This window comes from Athene cunicularia (assembly GCF_003259725.1).
Source record: "Athene cunicularia isolate RWA chromosome 14 unlocalized genomic scaffold, athCun1 chr14_part1, whole genome shotgun sequence".
Lineage (NCBI taxonomy): Eukaryota > Metazoa > Chordata > Aves > Strigiformes > Strigidae > Athene > Athene cunicularia.
In genome coordinates, this window is record NW_020799118.1 from 4,788,213 (window position 1) to 4,808,380 (window position 20,168).

The 20,168-nt window shown below is 38.5% G+C and overlaps 1 protein-coding gene across 2 annotated transcripts in view; it reads right to left on the reverse strand.

The window, feature by feature from the left end:
• Positions 1–6,000: 6,000 nt before the first annotated feature.
• The window catches only part of SHISA9 (shisa family member 9), a 189,529-nt gene continuing 175,361 nt past the window's right edge, over positions 6,001–20,168 (reverse strand). For both annotated transcript variants that reach the window (XM_026858955.1, XM_026858954.1), the window contains one exon: positions 6,001–8,658. In XM_026858955.1, the coding sequence (XP_026714756.1) occupies positions 8,288–8,658 (371 nt within the window). In that variant the 3' untranslated portion in view covers positions 6,001–8,287. The remainder of the gene's footprint in view (positions 8,659–20,168) is intronic.

Genomic DNA, 20,168 nt, shown 5'->3' on the forward strand with positions numbered 1-20,168 from the left:
TACGCATTGAAGCCAAGCAACAGCCTGAGAGTGGAGTCTTCCTTAGTCATTATGAGCTGTGTCAAAGTTACAAAACCACCAGATAGATGAGATCCTGGCAGGATAATTGCATTTTGCTAACAGGCAATGTTGCAGCCATTATTTTTTTGAACTGCAGTCTCAACTGTGGCCGAGTCCAGGAGATCTCTGCAATCCTGCCGTGTATCTGCTGCATTTCATTTCCCATGCCGTTTAGTTGGGGTGTGATTTAAAAAAAAAAAAAAATCACTTGTAGTGGAGCCTAAAAAAATTTGCATATCAAAGAATGAATGTGTGTTGCCTGTGGGTTTTGGTCTTCTGCACACTGTCAGACCTGCCCCTAACTCAGCAGTGCAGGATGAGGGCCTTGACTGTTAGAGACATGCTACAGAATGCTGCTCTTGCTGTGTTCAACAGGACACCTTTGTTATGAGCACTCTTAGCCTTGTGCTTTTTAAATGCATCTTTTAGAACAGAAGAAAAACCAAACTCATAAATCACTGTTAGTAAAATCCAGAACAGTTTGCTCTGCATAGGCTGACTCGTGCAGAGTCTTGCACATAATGGCATACACAAGCTGTCTGTGCCTTAATGGATCCTGTCAAGTTGCTCTCTATCATTCTTAGTATTATCATTCCCCAAGCAGTAATGGTAAAATACATTACAGCCTTAAAGGACACTTTTCATCCCTAAAGTTTAGACTGTCTCTTCTTTAGAATGTCACATTCTTTAGTATTACATTTTCAAAAGCACTGAAGTAAATTAGGGATATAGATCCCATCTTTGAAAGTGATAGAAGGCCCCTAAAATGTAGCAAGGCAGTTAGGTGGATTTTCCAAATGTGTTACCGTTTTATGGTGTTGCAAACACAAATGTTTTAGGGAGTCAGGCTCCAGAGGTCAAGTGACTGATGTGAAAAGTCTTGTAAAATGTGTGTGTGCATACACATGTGTACACAGAAGGTTTTTTTCTGAGACTACTACATCAGTGTGGAAACCGAGAGCCCAAGCGAGGTGTTGGGTGGGAGCAGATGCTCAGGAAGACTGCAGGAGTTCACTGGAGAACATGAGGTTTGAAAATATCACAGAGTTCTGACCTCTTCAAATGGGTGGTGGAAAGTAGCCACCAAACCATGGCACGTGGCAAAGCCAGTACTGATGCCACGGTAGTCCGGTCTATCTTTGTGTCTTTCAACTGCGTGATGATGTGAGGGAGTCAACAGGATGTCTCGGTGCTCGGTAGTCAGTGCTGTCCCTTGCAGAGTGTGTATGAAAAATCCCTACTTGAAGTCTAAGACTGCCCTGAAAAGAGAAAAAAGTAGTCACCCTTGAGCTCTCTCCTTACCCCTGTAAGGACAGAGCAAAACCTACTTTCTCTTCACCTGTGTCACAGAAAAAGAGCACAATTATAATATTTCTGCAATGTTTCTGTTGCTTAAAGAAATAATAAGTAGCAGGTAAAGTGCTCTTTCCCTTGGGGACCAATTACTTCAGGGAATTATATGCACTAACATTGGCAAAATTCTCTCAAATAATAACTACTGTGATCAAAATGTTAGTGTGAGCTCAAATACCAGAGAGTGAAAATGAGGCCAACAGCTGCGTGCAGTAAAAAGAAGGTGTTTCTGCTCAGGGAGTGTTAGTGGCTCCACTGACACACCTGCTGCTTGGTAGGACTTGTTTCCTTGACAAAATAATCCTGCCAATGACCCCTGAAAAGGCTTGTGATTATTCCCATTTTTTAATTCTGGTTTTAGCTGAACCACAGACTGAGCAGCAGTGCTGCCTGACGTTCTCTCTCGATTTGAAATCAGCACTGTTGATAGCCTATTGTACTCCTAGCCTTATTTATTGTGAGGGATGCCCACAACACTTGGTGTGCAGGTTCAGAAGATGAACTCTGCTAGCGCAATATCAACCCCTATCAAGAAGCAGTGATGCCTCTTACAATTTAAAGGTTGCTAAGTGAAGGAAGCTAGCATTGACTTAGACAAGGTGTAACAGTGTGAGTGTATTGTTAAAGCCCTGGATAGACAAAAAAATGAATTCTACCTTTACTTAAAAAAAAAAAAAAAAAGAAAAGGCATTTTGCAAAATGATTTTGTTTTGGGATGCAAAATTGCCCTCAAGTTGCCTGCAGAGAAAGACAGGTATCAAGGAGCCTCTTCATGCATCTGTGAAGGACCAGACTTACTATAACATTACTTCGTGCACTTATCTACAAGTAGCATTTCATTCTTTTCTTAAGCGAAACCAGAGCAGTGGTGATAGATTGGGATTCTAGACCTGTCTCAGCCTCATGTAAGCTTGAATCCGTAACTACTTCTTCTCAGAAAGGGGCCCTAAACTCTGAAGGTGAAAAATTAAATTAAACTGAAGAGGACACCTTGCTCTTGAAGCAGTGCCATTTTCTTGAGAGAGGAGGAATCCTGGGATGAGGAGGGCCTATCCAGGGACCCTCGGCCTATTCAGGCATTGTTAATTTGGTAGATTCCAACATAGGAAGAACTAGAGTCAGGACTGAATTTCTTCCAGTGTCAAAAAGTGTAATTTGTCACTGGTGATGAATGTATTTTGCTAACTTGGTAGGGCCAGTACAGCTGAGTGAGGTGTGTCAAATTCTCCATGGTGCATCTTCTGCAGAAGTGTTTACTAGGTCCAATCAGCTGCATTTGTCTGACAGCAGCTTTTGTGCAGATACAGGATATAACCAGTATCCTAATTTGGTCCTGACTTTCATTAATGCAGCTGGATGGGGAGGAAAAGTCTGCTTTAGCACTCATGTTCCTGATTGAGCCGGCAGGTATGAGGACACATCTTACTTGCAGACTGAGCAAATTCAAGTCTGGAAACATCTAAAGCATGAATTCCAAGAATTGTTTTTTACAGCCACTTTTCATATTAGAGCTGTAGTTGGTGTTTATATTGAAAGTTTTCCTCTGGGGTTTTAGCTGTAATAGCATTTGCTGGCTCTTTTTTTTTTTTTTTTTTTTTTTTTTTTTTTTTTTTCCCGATTAATGTGCTATTATGTCACATTTTTCAAATGAATAGATTTAGTGGTTTAGCATAAAACATTGAAGTTTATCTTCCCTCATTAGTCACACTCATCTGCCATTACCCTCCTAAACATGGTCCTACACAATGTATACCAAGAGAACCAGCTGGGCTGATTGTGCAGTTTGCTAGAGCAGAGCATGAGTGCTACAAGAGGTGCACTCTGTGAGTAATAACCCAAGCTGCCAGTGACAAATTCACATTGCACAGTCTCTTTCTTCATCTCTTCTTATGTCACCCCTTGACATTAAGCCTGTTGTTGAGAAAACGCTGCTCGTGTTGTGTGCAAATATTAGAGATAAGCTTGAGTCTGAATCTTTAACTGTCAGGTTAGACTTCTGCACTCTCCTGTGGAACTGCAGGATATGGCACGAAGGATCATCTTGTGCATCTCTCCTCTTCGGGTGGGCGGCAGCTGGGCAGAATGGACAGAACCTGCTAGGAATGTAATGTAAATGTAATGCACCTCTTGCAGACCAGGATGGTGCCATGTTTCCAGGTGACTTTTGGAATAATGCCATTATATGCTACATCTTCTGCCAAACTGCTAGTGAATGGATAATTTTATCTACAATCAGAAAACCTCAGATTTTGTTCTCCCAAACCAGTCTCATTTCTAGAGGATTAATTACCAGCAGTTCTCTGAATATTCTCTGATTTTTAATACAGCCAACAGCATTAATAATAGTTTTATCCCTTTAGGAGTATTTTATTGAGCTAATATATAGGATATTTAATTTAATTTTTTTTTAAATTGCAATTTTAATGTATCCTGGAAGCTCTTTCTTACTGATCATGTAATGGTATTTTATTAACAATACAGAGAGCAAGTTGCTGTATAATTTGAACAGGACTTTCATTCAGTCTTTTTTGGCCAAAACCAGCTTTCACACCCAAGCTAGCATTGGCACCTGTACCACTATATAGGTACTATATTAATGCTGAAATAAATGTCAAAAGTTATCTGAAGCCATATATAATCAATAGACACAATAATATGATTTTCCCACTACCAAAAATAACACTGCTCACTTTTTAGTAATGTGGTACTCACCCTATTTTCACATTGTCAGTGCTGGGTGATAGATGAGATGATATCCAATATAATAATGCTTCCTGTCATAACTGGTTTTAGTAAAATAAAATTATCCAAATAGGGAGGTGATATAATTACTGTAAAGACTGTATTTATCACTAAAAGTCCTTCATGTATTTAAGTATAGAGACCAGGATTAAATAAAATAGGCAGGGCTGTGTGCAGAGGGGATTTGTGGACTAGGGTTATTTATTTAGTACTCAAAATTCAATAACTGTTCTATAAGAATAAAGCAAACCATGAATCTTTTCCTCAATTTATTAAAATCTAAAGTCTGAGTCCTGGAGACACTTTGTAGGTACAGTGTGGAATGTTGTGAAACGTGATCCTGTCACCATGTTTTCAGTTTGTGTGAGCAGAGGATCGTGCTTAAAAGATTTAGCAATGAGAACAGATCTTTCCAGGGTAAAGGGGTCTGAAACAGATAACTTTTACACTTTTAGACTCCACAGCTCTGTATATGGAACATCTTAATTTCTTGTTTGTAGTGTCATGCATCTGTGTTAATATCAAAGAGCCTTATGGAGGAAATGCTTACGCGGATCCAGTGCAGTTCTTGCTTGTGGTGACAAAAAGTTCAGGCTAACATAAGAGAAAAAAACAGGCAGAGACACAAAACCAGATGCAGGTATATTTTGGAGGGGTTTTCTTTCGTGTATCTGGAAGATAAAAATCCTATGCAAAGGCACTTCTAGAGAAGTGGTTGTCCTTTTTGCCATCTGTGATTCCAGTCAGGAATTTGCTGATGGAAACAACAGGTGAGTTAGACGAGTTGGTGGTAGAGCTGTAACAATAAGCTGTGCCTACAGTAGGTTAGGTTTATATTCCCTGGGCTTTCCTGTGGGTTGCGGGGCTGCTCAAAATTTTTCTGGTGCTGGGCTGCACCCCATATGTCTCTCCTGAGCCCCCTGGCAGAATGGGATGGTTTCTGCAGTTGTGCATGAGGCAGAGAAATGGTCCTGTAACTGCAAGTGGGGCTTTTACAGACTATTTCATGCACCAATAGAGCCATAGAATGAAAATGAGACTTTTCTGCTGTTTAAAATGGCTAACTCCAGCCACTTCTGAATGGATGTTTTCCCTCTGATATTGTGTCATGGCTTCCAAGGAATCATAAATTGTCTAAAGAATTTGCACCAATTCATGCACTAAGTTGATTCTAAACTAGGTATCCTGATTCTTCATTTCTTCTGAAATTCATCTGATGTCATTGCAGCAAAGCAAAGAGAAGAAGCTACCCAAACACTCTCCTTTTCTGAGGTTCTGTTCATTATCAGGTTTGTGTACTACTAGTGGTACCATAAAGGACTTTCTGTTCCAGCAGACTCGATACACAGATGTTATGTACAGGTTTTTCTGTAATGAACATATAAAAATTATGAAGTGATATACACCAGTGTTTCATCTGTTCTTACTGAGTAATTAAAATCCTGGGATGTAACTGAAGCTTATTGCAGAACTCCCATGTGTTCATAAGGAGCAGGATGTGGCCCTGTGCATGCTTACCTTCTTTTCTTTCCTCATAACTGTAATAATTGAGCAAGTGAGGCAAGCTGTGTGTGGTGCTTGGAGGCTTACAGGGGCTCATGGAGCTCTGCAAGTCCTGCATGACCTGTGTGCATGATGTTACGTTGTCTGTAATGGGCACTGTACATATGTAACGCATACAACATGCAGCTGCTTTCCAAGGAACCTCTTGTTCGCACACTACCAATGGCAGAGTCAAGTATTTGTGCTGAGATGAACCCCACTGCAGTAAGAGGCTCCAGAAGCTCAGTTAATACTCAAAAATTGCCCAATGATATAAGTTTAGGAACGAGACAGCAGGTTGGATTCACATAGAATCAGTTTTATTGCCAGGTAAGAAATTCATATTAATATAGTGAATACATATGTTTACAAATAAACATTCTTAAAAAACAAACAAACATTTTATTGTAGGAAGTATTATTGGTATCATAAACTCTGTAGTTAACAAGTATTAACACGGGTTTACTTACAGAACATACAGTTACTAAAATATTTCCACATAAAATATGCTCAAGTTACACGAAACCTGTGTGAATTAGAGTGCAGCTGTAATGTGTATCTAAAGCATATGGAGTAACAGCAACATTCCATAAAGGGTCAAATTAAGTCAGCCAGTTATGAAGGCAATAAAGATTAAAGGAATCAAAAAGTAAGATAATGGAGAATCTGGGTTGTGTGCAAAGTATTTGTCCCGTGGGCTTTGTCCACTTCTGATAGTCTTAAAACGTGATCGTACAATTTAGCAGCACGCTTATGGAGAGGTGTCGGTGCTCTCAGGATGCAAATCAATCTCAATATAGCTAAAAAAATGGTCTCTCCATTTAACCACATTGCAAATTCTTAGCCCTTGCATCCTTGACTCAGAAAAAACACTGCCAGTCAGTTGAGTACAGTAAGAAACGCCACTTCCAATTCTTCTTACAACATAACAGTTCTCACTCCTCCCTGCATACTCTTCCAAAACTAATCTCCAGAAGAATTGACAGCTGGTGAGAACACAGCTGTGGTAAGATAGCTAGTTAGGATTGAGTTAAATGACTTGCTCTGGGGGAAGGGCAGGAATTTAAGTGAAAGACTGAGTGTGTTCCTGCCATCAGGCTGTTGCAGCACCATCCCATCCCAACTCTGTTTATCTCTTTGCGGATGTGCCAAAGCCTTTACAGGCCCAGGACTGTGAATCTACTACTAGTGCCCAATTCCAGAGCGGTTTTACTCATATGAACAAGGCATCCAGCTTATCAGAGCCACAGTCAAGACCACGAGTCCAATTGTTTATTTAGTTTAAACCCAGATCTCTTTGACGTTTGAGGCTAGTCCATTAGCCTCTACCGCCAAATAGTCCACCAAGAGGGAACGCCACTATAGAAAGCCAAAAGATAGAGACAATATACCATATAACATTTAGTTGAACTACGAAGAACTACCATGGCTAAAAGCAAATACAAAATGAGAGACTTGGGGGAAAAGTTTAAATTGGGAAAATGGAGGGGCTAACTAAATAGTCTTGACTGTGCAACCACTGTGTGGAGATGTAGTCCAGTTTTCCTTTGGGACAAACAGAGGAGGCTGAGCAGGGCAGAACCCTTGTCATCCTTAGCAAAACATGAGGAAATAGCATAAAGGAACAGAGGGGTCACTTTGAGAAACAAGACTGTCATTGAACAATAGTAATACAGTAAAGGCACCACCCACGCTTAATTTCAGTCTGAAGCAGTTGAAGATAGGCAAAACATTTAGGTGAAGAAAAAGTCCTGACAGTCTGCAAAGTGAGAATTGTTACCATCTGCCTGAAAACAGGAGGACTGAGAGGGGATATTCTGATGCCCTTATTCCCCCAGCAGCTTTCTGTGTCATATGATATGTCTCTTCTTATTTTGGAGGTTCCCAAAAATTTCAAATCAAACGAAGTAAACTGAAATAAAATCTTCTGCTGAATTCTCTACTAGCCAGAAAGGTCCCACATGCTCTTAATCATAACAGTCTTCATAATTTCCTTGTGAAAGAGTCTTTGTCCCTTATTGTATATATATTTTTTTGCGCTTTCTATAGGATGGTGTGAAGGTACAATAATAGATGTTCGGGGTTGTACCAAGATGTTTGCTCTTGGCTTTTCACAGGTCTATTGATTATTAATAGATTTTATACAAAATCCCCCTCTGAAATAATATATTACAGTATATTGTTCTTTCTTCCTCTGTCTCAAGGCAGGAACATAGTGTAAATGTTTAAGCAGACATAAAGTTTCTCTAGATTGTGCTACTTCTCATCATGGATTTTAGTTTCAAGTAAAAAAATTTAGTCACAAGGGTTTGTGTTCCATTGTGAAGTATAAATGGAGTTTATAATTCAACCTTCAGTGTGTATTGCTGAATGGTATTAACCCACTCTTCGGCCTACAGTTGGCTGGATACCAAGAGTGTCCAGGTGGAAATTCCTTCCTTCTTTCTGTTTCCTTTTTTAAAATTTTCTTTTATATTTTTAAATTAATTTTTTGCCTTTCGGTTGAGTGTTTGTGTTGTATGTGTATTTGTGTGTGGTTTTTAAAGGATGTCATTTAAAAAAAAAAAAAAAAAAAAAAAGGAAAACAAATTCAAACAGTTACTTCTGTCTTGCTGTTAGTTATGAAGTATGGCTGTGGGCCCAAGTAATGCTGGCTCCGGGTTGTCAGTGGGTCGCTTAACGTTGGGTCTGCCATACCATGCTTCCCCTTGTTTGCATATGCTTGCCGTCTAAGAGACTGGTCGTTGGGATCCCAGGTCTTGTAGTGGGAATTGTAACCTAATGGGTGTGTGTGGATCTTTGCGATTTTGGATTTCTGCCCGTTCTGCTTGGTTAGGCCGCTGTCGATCGTGTACGCTCTCTCGTCGTCTAGGCGCACTGGATGGAGTGGCAAGCTCCCCTTGGCAGCCAGTTCTGCAAGATGTCGGCGTTTGGTGTAGAAGTCATCGTTGACTTTGTCAGCTGTTTGGATTTGAAAGGGGGAGAGGACAGAAAAATCAGTTGACACAAGAAAAACATTACACAGTTTACAGTAGGTCATGCATAGTTGCATCTGTGGAGCAGATACAGTTACATCAGTAACTGTATGGAGAGATGGAGATGCCACCTCCCACCCTTTATTTTCTCTCTGTAGTGTATTTTTGGATGCCATTATGCTAGGCTTTTCATTTATGCAGACAAAAGCCTGTTGCCCTTTAAGAAAAGACTGTCCCTGCCCCAGATCACTTAGGTTGTGCTGATACTTCCATTACGGGGACAGGTCCTATGAATTTTACTGCTGCTTTTCTCACATAGCACAGGAAGTTCAGGAAGTGTTCAGAAGCATACGGACTTTATTGGAAATACTGGGTGATCTTGGGATGTCCTGTTGTATGACAGCACATCCCTTTAAATGCAAAGTGTAATGTGGGTGTTTAACCAAGCCAATTTGTAAGGTCCAGTGGTGTATGAGGTGAACCCATCTCTGTCGAATAAGGCCTTAGGGCAAAAGGAAGAATGGGATCTGTTCTTCTAAATGGTTGCAAATTCGCTAATGCTTTATGGGGCTGAAAATACTTTGGGTTGCTGAAGGTTAGGTATTACCCTGTGATTTTACAGACAATGACACTAAGAAATACTTCATGATACTAAATTCACAGGATGGATTTATTATGTGACCCTGGGTACATGACTCAACTTCCCTCTGCCTTGGTTTCACCAGTTGTAAAATGAGCTGTTAACACATTGGAGGAGGTAGTTAAGTGTTATGAAGTTTAATTGCTATTTGTAGAGTATACTGAGTTTTCAGACGAAAGGTGCTATAGAAGTGCCTTTTGCTTTGGCTTCTGTATATAAATCAGTAAAATAGGATTTAAATATCACGGTCAGGTTTGCGAAAGGAGTAAAGAATTAGAAGTACAAAATTGCCAAATGAACAATAGTAAAAGTAGGGCTTTAATTCTGTTATTCTTTATGTTCCCTCCCTTCAAACTTGGCATCTAATTATAAAAATGTTCTCAGTTTCAATATTTTTGTAAGGTTTTTCCTCCTTCAAGGTAATGCACCCACAAATTTAGTTACTGTTGTAGCTGTTCATCTGGAGAAAAAATGTTGAAATATGACTTTTTTCCCAACCTGAAAGCGTGTGCCTGGGAAGGGGGGGGGAACTTGGGGGTTTGTTCCTGCTGTACATGCAACATATAACCAAAAAAAAATAGGAATGTGTAGGGATCAAAAGCAGGAGTTCTCCCTCTCAGCTGAGTATATTAACTATAAAGCTAAAGAGATGCTTTCTCTTCCTTTGTCTTTCTAGACTAATAAATCTTCTTTTGCTCCACCACACAAGGTCATTAGGATGTGAATCTGGTTGGGGACCGTCCTAGAAGAAGCTGGGATGCATGTTGCTGTCTAGGGAATGTAGATTTAAGTCCCACTCAGTTGGAGCTGTTGAACACCCATAAGCTTATCATTAAAAGGTTTGATCACTCCGCTCCTCGCTCTCACCTGAATCCAGTGATGCCTTAAAGGAACTGACCACATAAAACTGTCTGTTTTATTTTGATCTTGACTTCGGGACCCTTGGTTTATTCCTTGAATTTTGATTTTTAAAGGAGATGACTACCCAGCTGCCTGGAGTAGCAAGGTCATGGGAATGCTTAGGAAAACTTCAGTGAGTTTATGCTCATTTAGATGAGGTGGCCAGAAAGGAATGGGTTTTTGATGGTACATATTGATTCAAGTTTCACTATTCTGCCTAAATGTGGCACTAACAGAGGCAAGCTTTGTTCTTTTGTTGATCGATTATTGGCCATAACCAAACTTGGAAGTTTCACATATTTCTTCATAATCCACAGTTATATAACAAAAGCATGTAAACCAGTGAGTTACTTATTGAGCAAATAGCATGGATGAAAATGTGTTTTCTTGAAATCAGTGGCAGAAATCCTTGTGCCTGTAATAGGGCCAGGATATCTCAGTGTGCTTATTCGAGTGTATGTTATCTGTGCTGAGAGGTGGCCCTAAGGCTATGTAATACTGTTCTGCACCCTAAATTAAGTAGCCTTCAAGGTGGATGTGTAACCACATTTGGCATAAAGAGCTGTGTGAACATGCATTAGCATTGTGTAATGCTTTATTTTTCTTGTAAAATATTGCCATTACAAGCATTCTGTGTAGAAAGTACAGCTAAATAAGGAGGTCTTGGGTAAGTCTGAAGCAGTATTTCTTACTCTTTTCCTCATTGGCAATCCTCTTATCTTTTTGGGTCCATAAAAAGGCTTTGAGTTCTCGCATGACTTCTTACAGCTATGGGAGAAGTGTAGAATCCTAAAAGACAATTATGTCCTACAGCTTTTGTGAAAGTAGGCACCTAGGAGTGGGGAGAAACCTCTGAAGTGAGAGAGGAGAATCCACAAAGGAGTGAGCTCTTATAAAGGCTCTAAAGACTTTTTTTTTTTTCCTAAAAAAAAAAAAAAAGCTTCATTGAGAGCTTTCAGTCACAGTCAGAAGATACAAAAATATATAGGGAACCCTGTTTCTCAGTAGATGTTTCACAGAATTGTTTGTTATCTGAACATATTTTAAGAACTACTTTGTGAAATACAGAGCTTTATTCTAGCCACAAAGAGACTGTATTTCAAATTTCGGGCTAGAGATACAAAAAGCAAGGCAATGGAAAGTGCTGAGGGACAGGATAGCAATGAAATGACTACAATGACACACCAGAATAACAACTAAAATACACTTAATTGCCTATTTGTAGGTGTTTTCTGTGTAACAGTAAAGCTATCCCTATGTAATATTTAACAGTTTATAACAAGGCTTTGCTTTTACAGTCATGACTTTGCTGAGATGTTAGAGTAGTTACCTGAAGCTGTGTGAACCTTACATTTCTCTAAGTAATGAAAATGAAAACTCAAGGAGAGACAAAAGGGTAATGAATCCTGGCTCAAAGACAACACAAGAATTTTGCCCAGGGAAATACTAGGATGCTTCCTTTGGTGGTGCTGTTGTTGATCCTGTCTGAATGTGTGATTGCTTATTCATTTGTTTTTCTAAGCTGGCCTCTAAGACAATATGTTCAAAGGCTTCCAAGATATAAGCCAAATGTATCTGAGAGTTTTTGCAGGAGTGCATGTGAAAATCAAAGTAGTATCATTCCTACACCAGCACAAGTATTTCTTGGGCAAGGGGAAAAAGCTAACGTGGAATGAGTTCATATTAGCTGCCCCCAGGTATGAACGGCATCCAATAACTTCACTGAAAAGTGTGTTCCATCCAGTAAAACAAATAACTAATGACTTCTCTTTTGAATGAAGGGGTTCACCAAGCATCATAGGAGTATTTGCTTTGCATACCATGAAGTCTGTTGGAAAACAGAATACAGGTAGATGCTGCAGGTAGACATGATTCTGTTCACGTGATGTCAGCAGTGGGTAGGATGATACGATAGGTCTGTATGTGGCCAAGAGGAAGGAACGTAGCTACTTCATGGTTAGTCACTACCTGTTCTCATCTCCTGGGCACTGAAGTGACTGCGTATAAGGTGGGGCAGTTTTAAACCATACTAAATTCTGAGAAGGGGCAAGGGCTATTTACAATCATTTTTGCATCTCTCCTTCTCCATTCTTGTATTGAGCTCTGAGAATGCAGAATTCAGCCTGTGGGTTGCAATGCACTGATTTTTGTCCTAAATATTTGCCTTTCTTCCCCCAAAAGTTCTACCACCAGTTTGCCTTTAAGACATTCTGAAAAGGAAGATAATATTTTATGTCTGGATTTTTCTCATGATTTTTATTCCCTGTTACTGATACAGGTAAAGAAAAATCCATAACACATATTACCACCCAGAAATTCTTTTAATAATTTTGGTAGAACTTTATTTTTGTGACTCTGTTTTATTCCTCTCCTGGCCCCCTTTACCACTTCATCTGCTTACTCATTTCTTATAGTGACCTGGGGAGAGACCAAGCTTGAAAAAACATACCATATCAACCTTTTCTTCTGCAGACAGTGTTTCAAAGGAGCTTGTCTACCTCCAGACACAAGACTGCATTTTGTTTGCCCAGTGAAATAAAATTCTACTTTCACGATATCAGACGTAAATACGTAGGCCCAAATATTTCTTCTCTTCTATTGATTAGTTTCACAACAGTATCTCAAAGACTGAAGAGGCCAGGATATTTCTGGGGTTTGAGATGCATTAGGGAATGGTTTAGAATAGGAATGTAATTAGACTTGGTAAGCAGAGCCTCCAGACTCACAGTGTTCTCTTTATCTACTACAGGCAGCCAAGGCTGCTGCTTGGCTGGGAACATGGAGACAGGATTTGATTAACTCCTCAGGCATCAGACAATGTGTGTGGTACCTTATGTACAGGGTTACAGTTCTCTGGAACGCAAGAGTAGCCACATGTCTGTGAGCAGAAGCACCCCTCTTTTGATGAGGTGCCAAAAAAGCACAGCACTGCAAAGTCTATTTATTCTTTTTCTTTTTACAAACATTTGTTTACTCTGCAAGTTTAAGCAGATATCTCCTTGGACATAGAAAACAGCTTTTCCAGTTGGGCTTTGTATATGTGACTGCATCGATTTACATAGTATTAAACCGGAATATTTATGATTCAATTTTGCAAAGTGCTGCAGTGATATCATGATTTGATTTTGGTTAAAATACTCCAGGTACACACCCCACACACATTGTACCTAATGTAGAGACCAATGACATGGAGAATACTTGTATCTAACCACTGTAAGAAAGCCAGAGCTTTTCTGATTTAATGGACTCAGTAGGTTCTGTCAACCTGGAAAAAAATGTTGGTTATGTCGTGTTAAATTAACATTAAAATCATAAATGTTTGCAGGAGACCTGAAATCTGTTACATGGAGATAGACAAAGATCACACTACTTTGTTATATCCTCAAGTGATTTAACACTTTAAATTCAAGCATCAAGATGTTAAATTGCTGGTTTGGTATTGTACAATGAGTGATAAACTTGAGAAGGAGATAAGATTTCCAGTTTATTCTTGAACCAATGGATGAAATTGTAAAATAAGTTTAAGAGAATTAAGTAGTCAAATCTCTGACTTCTCTTTGAAAATGCAGCCAGTGGCTGTCCTGTAATTGTAAATCTGGTTTTTCTCTTTTTTTTTTTTTTTTTCCCATCTACAATGGCAAATAAATACAAAAAGTTCAACTGTGTAATATTTATTTTGTTTTATCTCATTTAGGCATAGTTATCAGTTTCCGTTTTACTGGAAACCTTACATATGGTAAGGAAACTTGGCTTTTGAAATAGAAACTGTCTAAGGAGTCATGCTGTCATGCTTAACTTCTGAATAAAGCATGACTGCAGCATAAACTGATTATAGGAAATGAGGGTTTGGCTTGCTTTCTAAAAATGCTGTCCGAAGCCAAAGAGGTTAACACTTAGGAAATTTGCTTAAAAGGCTTCTTCCACTTCTCCCTTCAGTAATCTCGCTTGCTTTTTCACTGGGTAGTTTTTAGTGCTTCTCAAGCAAATCAGTTAGGACAAACCTGATTGTGTCAAAAGTTTGCAGTAATGCTTTCGTACATCAACAGTAATATGAAATCGTTTGTGATCCTTTTGTCCGGTGAGGACCTTCAGTTTGTTTGAGGGCAGGGCTTGCTTCATGGTACATTTGCAGAAGGAGCGTGCAGTCGTGCACACTACCGCAGCAGTCGGAGTGGTTCAGGCAGCCTGCACACAGCGACGCGCCTTGCTCCTGGGAGCGGACCGCAGACCAGGTGGACTGTCCTGGCAGGCTGTGCACCGAGTAGTATGTGGGTCATGTTGGAAAAAATTTCACAGTACTCTGCGCTGTGATTCAGCATCTAAAAATGTGTTTGTTTTTCCTTAAGGTGTCAGTTTATCTTATTTAACGTTGACTGAAAAAGCTGTTATATTCCTAACCGCATTTATTTGTAATAACTGTTCTTAACAGGAACCTAATTTCATTTTTTTCATACGTTGCTGTTGGCTTTGTTCCGTGTGCTGAATTTAATTTTCAGCTTTAATATTTTTTATGAGATTTTTTTTTGTTTCTTTTAGTACACTGCTCGTTATAACCCTTAAACATATGTCTGAATCGGCTACAAATCAGCTACAAATACTTCTAGTTGCGATGATGCAGAAAGCTGCCTGAGCTCACACAAGACCCAGTTCAGGTCTCTGAATACATAATTAAGACATGTTTATAGTACTGAAATAACCCTGCATTTTTCTGTCTTTCAACTGGCGTCATACTAGATTTACACTATTATTTCTGAATATGGAGTGAGGCATAAAGGCTTTTTGAATTGTACTGGTTAAATGAAAAAAAAATTCCTAGTGATGCAATAACTATTTTTTGCAGGAGTTATTTTTATTTGATCTGTTTCTTAACTGCTATAATTTAAAAGAATTTTTAGCAATCATTCAGGATTGAAGTTGACTTTTTTTTTTTTTCCCCTAAAATTAGCTGTGGCATAAGTTGTTTCTATTAGAAAGTTATATTTTCTATTCTTTTTGCCAGAAAAAGTTATTAAGAGAAAAAAAAAAAAAAAAAAAATCCATAGCTGTACTTGCACACATTCAGCTGTGTTTTTTTCTTCTCTTTTCATTCTCTTCCTCTCTTCTTCCTATTAGGCTGTCTGATATTTGTATTACTAAAGTCTTATGCATATTGTCAGAGGTTTCCAAACCAGAGATGTGTGTCAGACCAAAAAGAAATGGTGTTCCCTGGCAATTGCCTAATTTGCAGTGTCAGAAGAAGAAAATCAGTTTCATAAGGTTTTCATACAGACTGAGCAAACTCAAAGGCAAAGCATAACTAATGCCTGCTCTGAACAGAACCCTCCAAGTAGCTTTCACATAAAGCAAAAGTATTTGTGACTGACAGACAGTCAAGGAAGAATCAGTAATGAAGCTCACTTCAATCAATATTTAATAGTGTGCACACACCCAAGACTTCTGCCATATAGGAGTGTTAGCTGCCACCTCTACCTTTTTTCCAGGAACTGCAATCATAACCATCACTTGAGAAAATGAGAACCAAAAGCGCTGAGCTGCAGATCTGCCTCCCCTGCTGTGGCAGGTCCCTTGCAAGGGAAGGTGAACTTTTCACAGGAATACCTTCCATAGCCGAGAAACCTTTGCAAACTTTCGCATTATAAAAATTACCTATTGCACTTACTATTATCTTTAGGATGGGGCAGACTGATATTTTCATGGTGATTTTTTGGATGCTGTAGTATCATAGCTACTACATAACAGATTTTTATTTATTTTTCTTTCAGTTTCTCTTCCTCTTACCTTTTTTCATATAAGATGTCAGGGGAAGGGATTTTGGAAAAATTAACTATGTGCATTACAAATCATGTTATTGCTCTTCCTCCCTCCATGCCTCAAGCCCTTTGTTATTATAGTGTGAATGTGTAGGAGTAAAGCAATGATCTCTGTGGCTTTTATCTGTGTAATTTCTCTCTTAAACACATTTACTGTCTTTAGAACATCCTTTGCAGAACCAAAATAGCAGACAGATAACTGCTGCTATTTATATTACATTGTTAATAAGGGATTCATTTCTATCAGTTGTCTTACCAGTCTTCATTGGTATTCATGGGTAGTTCTGAAGAACATCACACTACTGCTGTTGATACATATCCATGTACGGAGCTGAAGAGTATTAAAGCTTTTGAGTTTTTCTATTCAGTTAGAGTATTATTTTGTTTACTTAAGTAAACTTGACTTGTAACAAAGTAATCCTCGTAACTCCTTAAAATTACCAAGCCAAACCTGGTTGTTCACATCACAAACATTGTAAATGCAACAGACCTGAATTGAAATTAAAGCTCTGTTGTCCACATGGAGGCAGATTCTGATGTGCTTGAAGAAATCATACTTTGATACAAAAATAATCCCAATGGGAATCAGTAGAACTATGGGAAATAAAGTATGAGTACAGGAATTCAAGTCTGTTTGCTTCCCAAATCAAAAATTCCTAAATTTATTCTTTAATTCAGCATATTGATTGTAGTGGGATTTCAGAATTGCACTCTCTGTCTTTATTCCATTATTCTTTAGTCAGTTCTTGGGAAAATTTAAATCAAAACACTTCCTTAAAAAGCTACTTTTCATTTCCACCTTTTGAGTTTTAAAAGGAAAAAATCCTGAATCAGTCATTATAACCCGATTCATATTTGAATACTGCCAGCATGAAAGACTACTCAGTAAATAAAAGTGGAATCTGAAAGCCTTCAGTTAGGGAAACTTTTAATTTAATTTAATTTAATTCAAGAAAATTCTCTTCAAGAGTTTTGCCCCAGAATTCATTCAAAGCCGACACTTTGAAATCATTTAGGCCTTCACTTCCATGTGCTGAGTTTAGAACACTTTCTAAGCACTACAGGTATTTAAAAATGATGATGAAAATCTGTTAATTTTTAAAAAAACATCTATGAGGGGATTTGGGTTACCAGTAAAGTTATAAGTTCTGATCATTTGGCATCTCTGAGAACCACTACCAGGATATCTCACTGAGAATCTCTATGAAACCCTTATAAGAAAAATATTGCAGTAAATGACCTGCACAGCTCAGAATCCAGAAGGAAAAAATAAGTGGAGTATGTTCAGAACAACCAGTGCAATCGATGTGCAGTCTCCTTGGTTGGAACTATAAAAGTCACACTTCAGATTAAATCTAGACTTTAGCTGGGATCTCACAGTGTTGCTATTTGTCTGCAAGTATTCACAATTCTTTTCATATCTTTATAATCAACGTCTACTCTTAAATAATGAGTTGTATTGCAGAATGAGAAGTATGTTTATATGTAGATGTATGTCTATAGTGCAAAATAAAACGGTTGTGGGGGAGGATGTTTCAGAAGGGTAGCAAGTGAAAATTATTAACATTGTTAGACTTTGTCTTCTCATGAGCTGAGCTTTTTTATTGATTCACTTTTATCTAGTGGTATTGCATAAGCGTGAAGTTTCACTCACTCATGTCTTCACATCACTTAATGTGTAAAAAGTCTCATGCATAATTCATTAAATTTTCATAGAAATAGGTTTGAATAACCCATGCTTGATTTAGATTTACTAGTTTCCTTCCTGTGGCCACCACTGATCTCAATAGACGGAAATAAAGCTGGTTACTGTAAGCTCATTACCTCTGAAGACTGCAGTCTGCAAAGACAGAAACCAAGCAAACTACAGTAAAAAAGTCCTGAAAGACTTATTCTCTAGCAGTCAACTGGACTCAGGCTACTGTTATTTTAGATCTGCCTGTTGCGTGTTATAAAAAGGAGAAAATTACTTTTGTTTCATTGATTCATTATTGCTTAATAAGGATGTTAAAAATCAATTAGTTTCCAGAGAACTAACCTAATTTTTTAGTGGAAGGGTTTGAGTTCTCTATGATGTATAAGTAATGGATTGGCATTTATGATCTGAACTTTTCTGACTTTATTGGTGAAGGTTTCATTTTCCCTGTTTTAAAATACATGCTGGTAATGAGAAAAAGTGGCTGTTTCTCCTTTGTAGGGAATCCACTGTAGAGAAAATGGGTGTAAAGAATAATTTCAAGAACAAGAATTAAGGATGCACAGATATAAACTTGCTATTTTGGCATGAAAAATAGTCTAAGAATTTAATAGAGCTGTATAAATATTCTTCATCCACCATAAAACTAGTAGACAAAATTCAGACAAAACAAATATACGAGGTGTGAATCCAACCCAGAAAACAAAATTCTGAGATAAGCCTAAACTAAATGGACCTGAAGGTCAGATTTCCTTTCTTTCACAAGTTCAGTGTGTTGCTGCTAAAGACTTAAAAATGAGATGACGTAGATGGAAATGTTTAAGAGCATCTTATTTTGGTGTTAAAACTGCTTCTTGTAACAGAAGGGCTATTTGCAGTTTCCTCCCAGCAGCCTAGATACTGCTTCTGCTAAGACCAACATATCCCCGAAGAGTTACCTTTCCACAGCTCCGTTTATTTGCTAAAGGATGGCATGGGCAATGGCTAGTTGGATGCCTGATTACTTACAGCAGAATTCCCCAGCCTCAGAAAGAATATCACCCTGGAGATTTTACAGTAAAATGTTGTTTCTTTAAAAGGCTGTAAAAGAATGTCAGTGATGCAGCTGAGCTTGCTCAAGACCAAGGCTTTGCACAAACAACATGTTTGTAATTAAAATACAACTACAGAAGAAAAAAATGAGTATGCTGGATGATAAAATAGGGAAATAGTTTGATCAAGACTCCCTAGGCATTTTTTATTTACCTACGACGGAGTGCCTGAAGGTATCGGAAGCCAATTTGGTAAATAACAGAGAAACCAATTAAATGATATAGTGAAAAAAAGAAAGGTCTTGAAAGTCTGCATGGGCTGGGCAGGATGTGAAGTTTGGGGGTCTCAGCAGAAGACAGAGGTGAAACGAGTGATGCTGGCACTTCATCTCGTTGGGAAATGGGAAAGCTGAGGGAACAGTGCTACCAGGGGGGGTGGTAAAGGGAGGCGTGCTGCTGAGTGCTTCTTGGCTTTTCCCCTGTGCCTGAAGGAGAAGCAAGGATTAAAGTATGAAAGACTTCCTTAACAAATGAGCACTCAGAAGCTTCAGATTCTTCAGCCTGTGGGATAAGTAAATACTAATAATAATAATAATAATAATAATAATAATAATAATAATAATAATAATAATAATAATAATAATAATAATATACCAAGATTTTATGTCATATTTCCTTGAGACAGATCCACAGTTCCAGTGTTGAATTGGGCAGATTGCCTAGTCTAGCATTTTCCGTGACACTGAACATACCTCTAGATCTATGAAATCATTAGCTGAATCACCCTCTGGATATGACAAATGATGCATTAATCTGTACTTCCCTGTCTGGTTTTGTGGTGTTAAATCCAGGGAGCTATTCCCATGTCCCAGGTTTTTTTTAATCCATTTTTGTGCAACTGCTCATGGAAGTAGTAGTAGCTCCAAATTTGTTTACTCTTTGAAATGAAAGCACAATTCCTTTTTGAGCCTTCCAAAGGAACACAGATCTTTCCCTATCAGTGTAACAGTGTGGTTGGTACAGGAAAGTGAAGTAACACAAACATATGGTGTCCAATAATTCCATCCTTCTTTTTCTAGAAGTTGACTGTATCAACCCCTGTGAATGCCTGGGCAGGCCTTTTTCCCAACTGTGTGTTTCCTTTTGGGGAATTACAGTGTTTCTTTCTGTCCCAGAACACAATGAACTATAGGGAACAGCACCGGATCTCATCTTCTCATGAGATAGGTATCAGATTCTTAGGGGCAGTTGTGACGCGGCTTTATACTCTCATAAAACAGGTCTTGTATCACCATAAAGTTACAATCTTTTCTATGGAAGTTGAAGATCTGAAGCTTAAAGAGAAGGCACCACCAAATTTGACATTAGATAGGAGGATGGTTCAAAGAGAGCAACTTAGAGTTAACCTTATGGTAACCA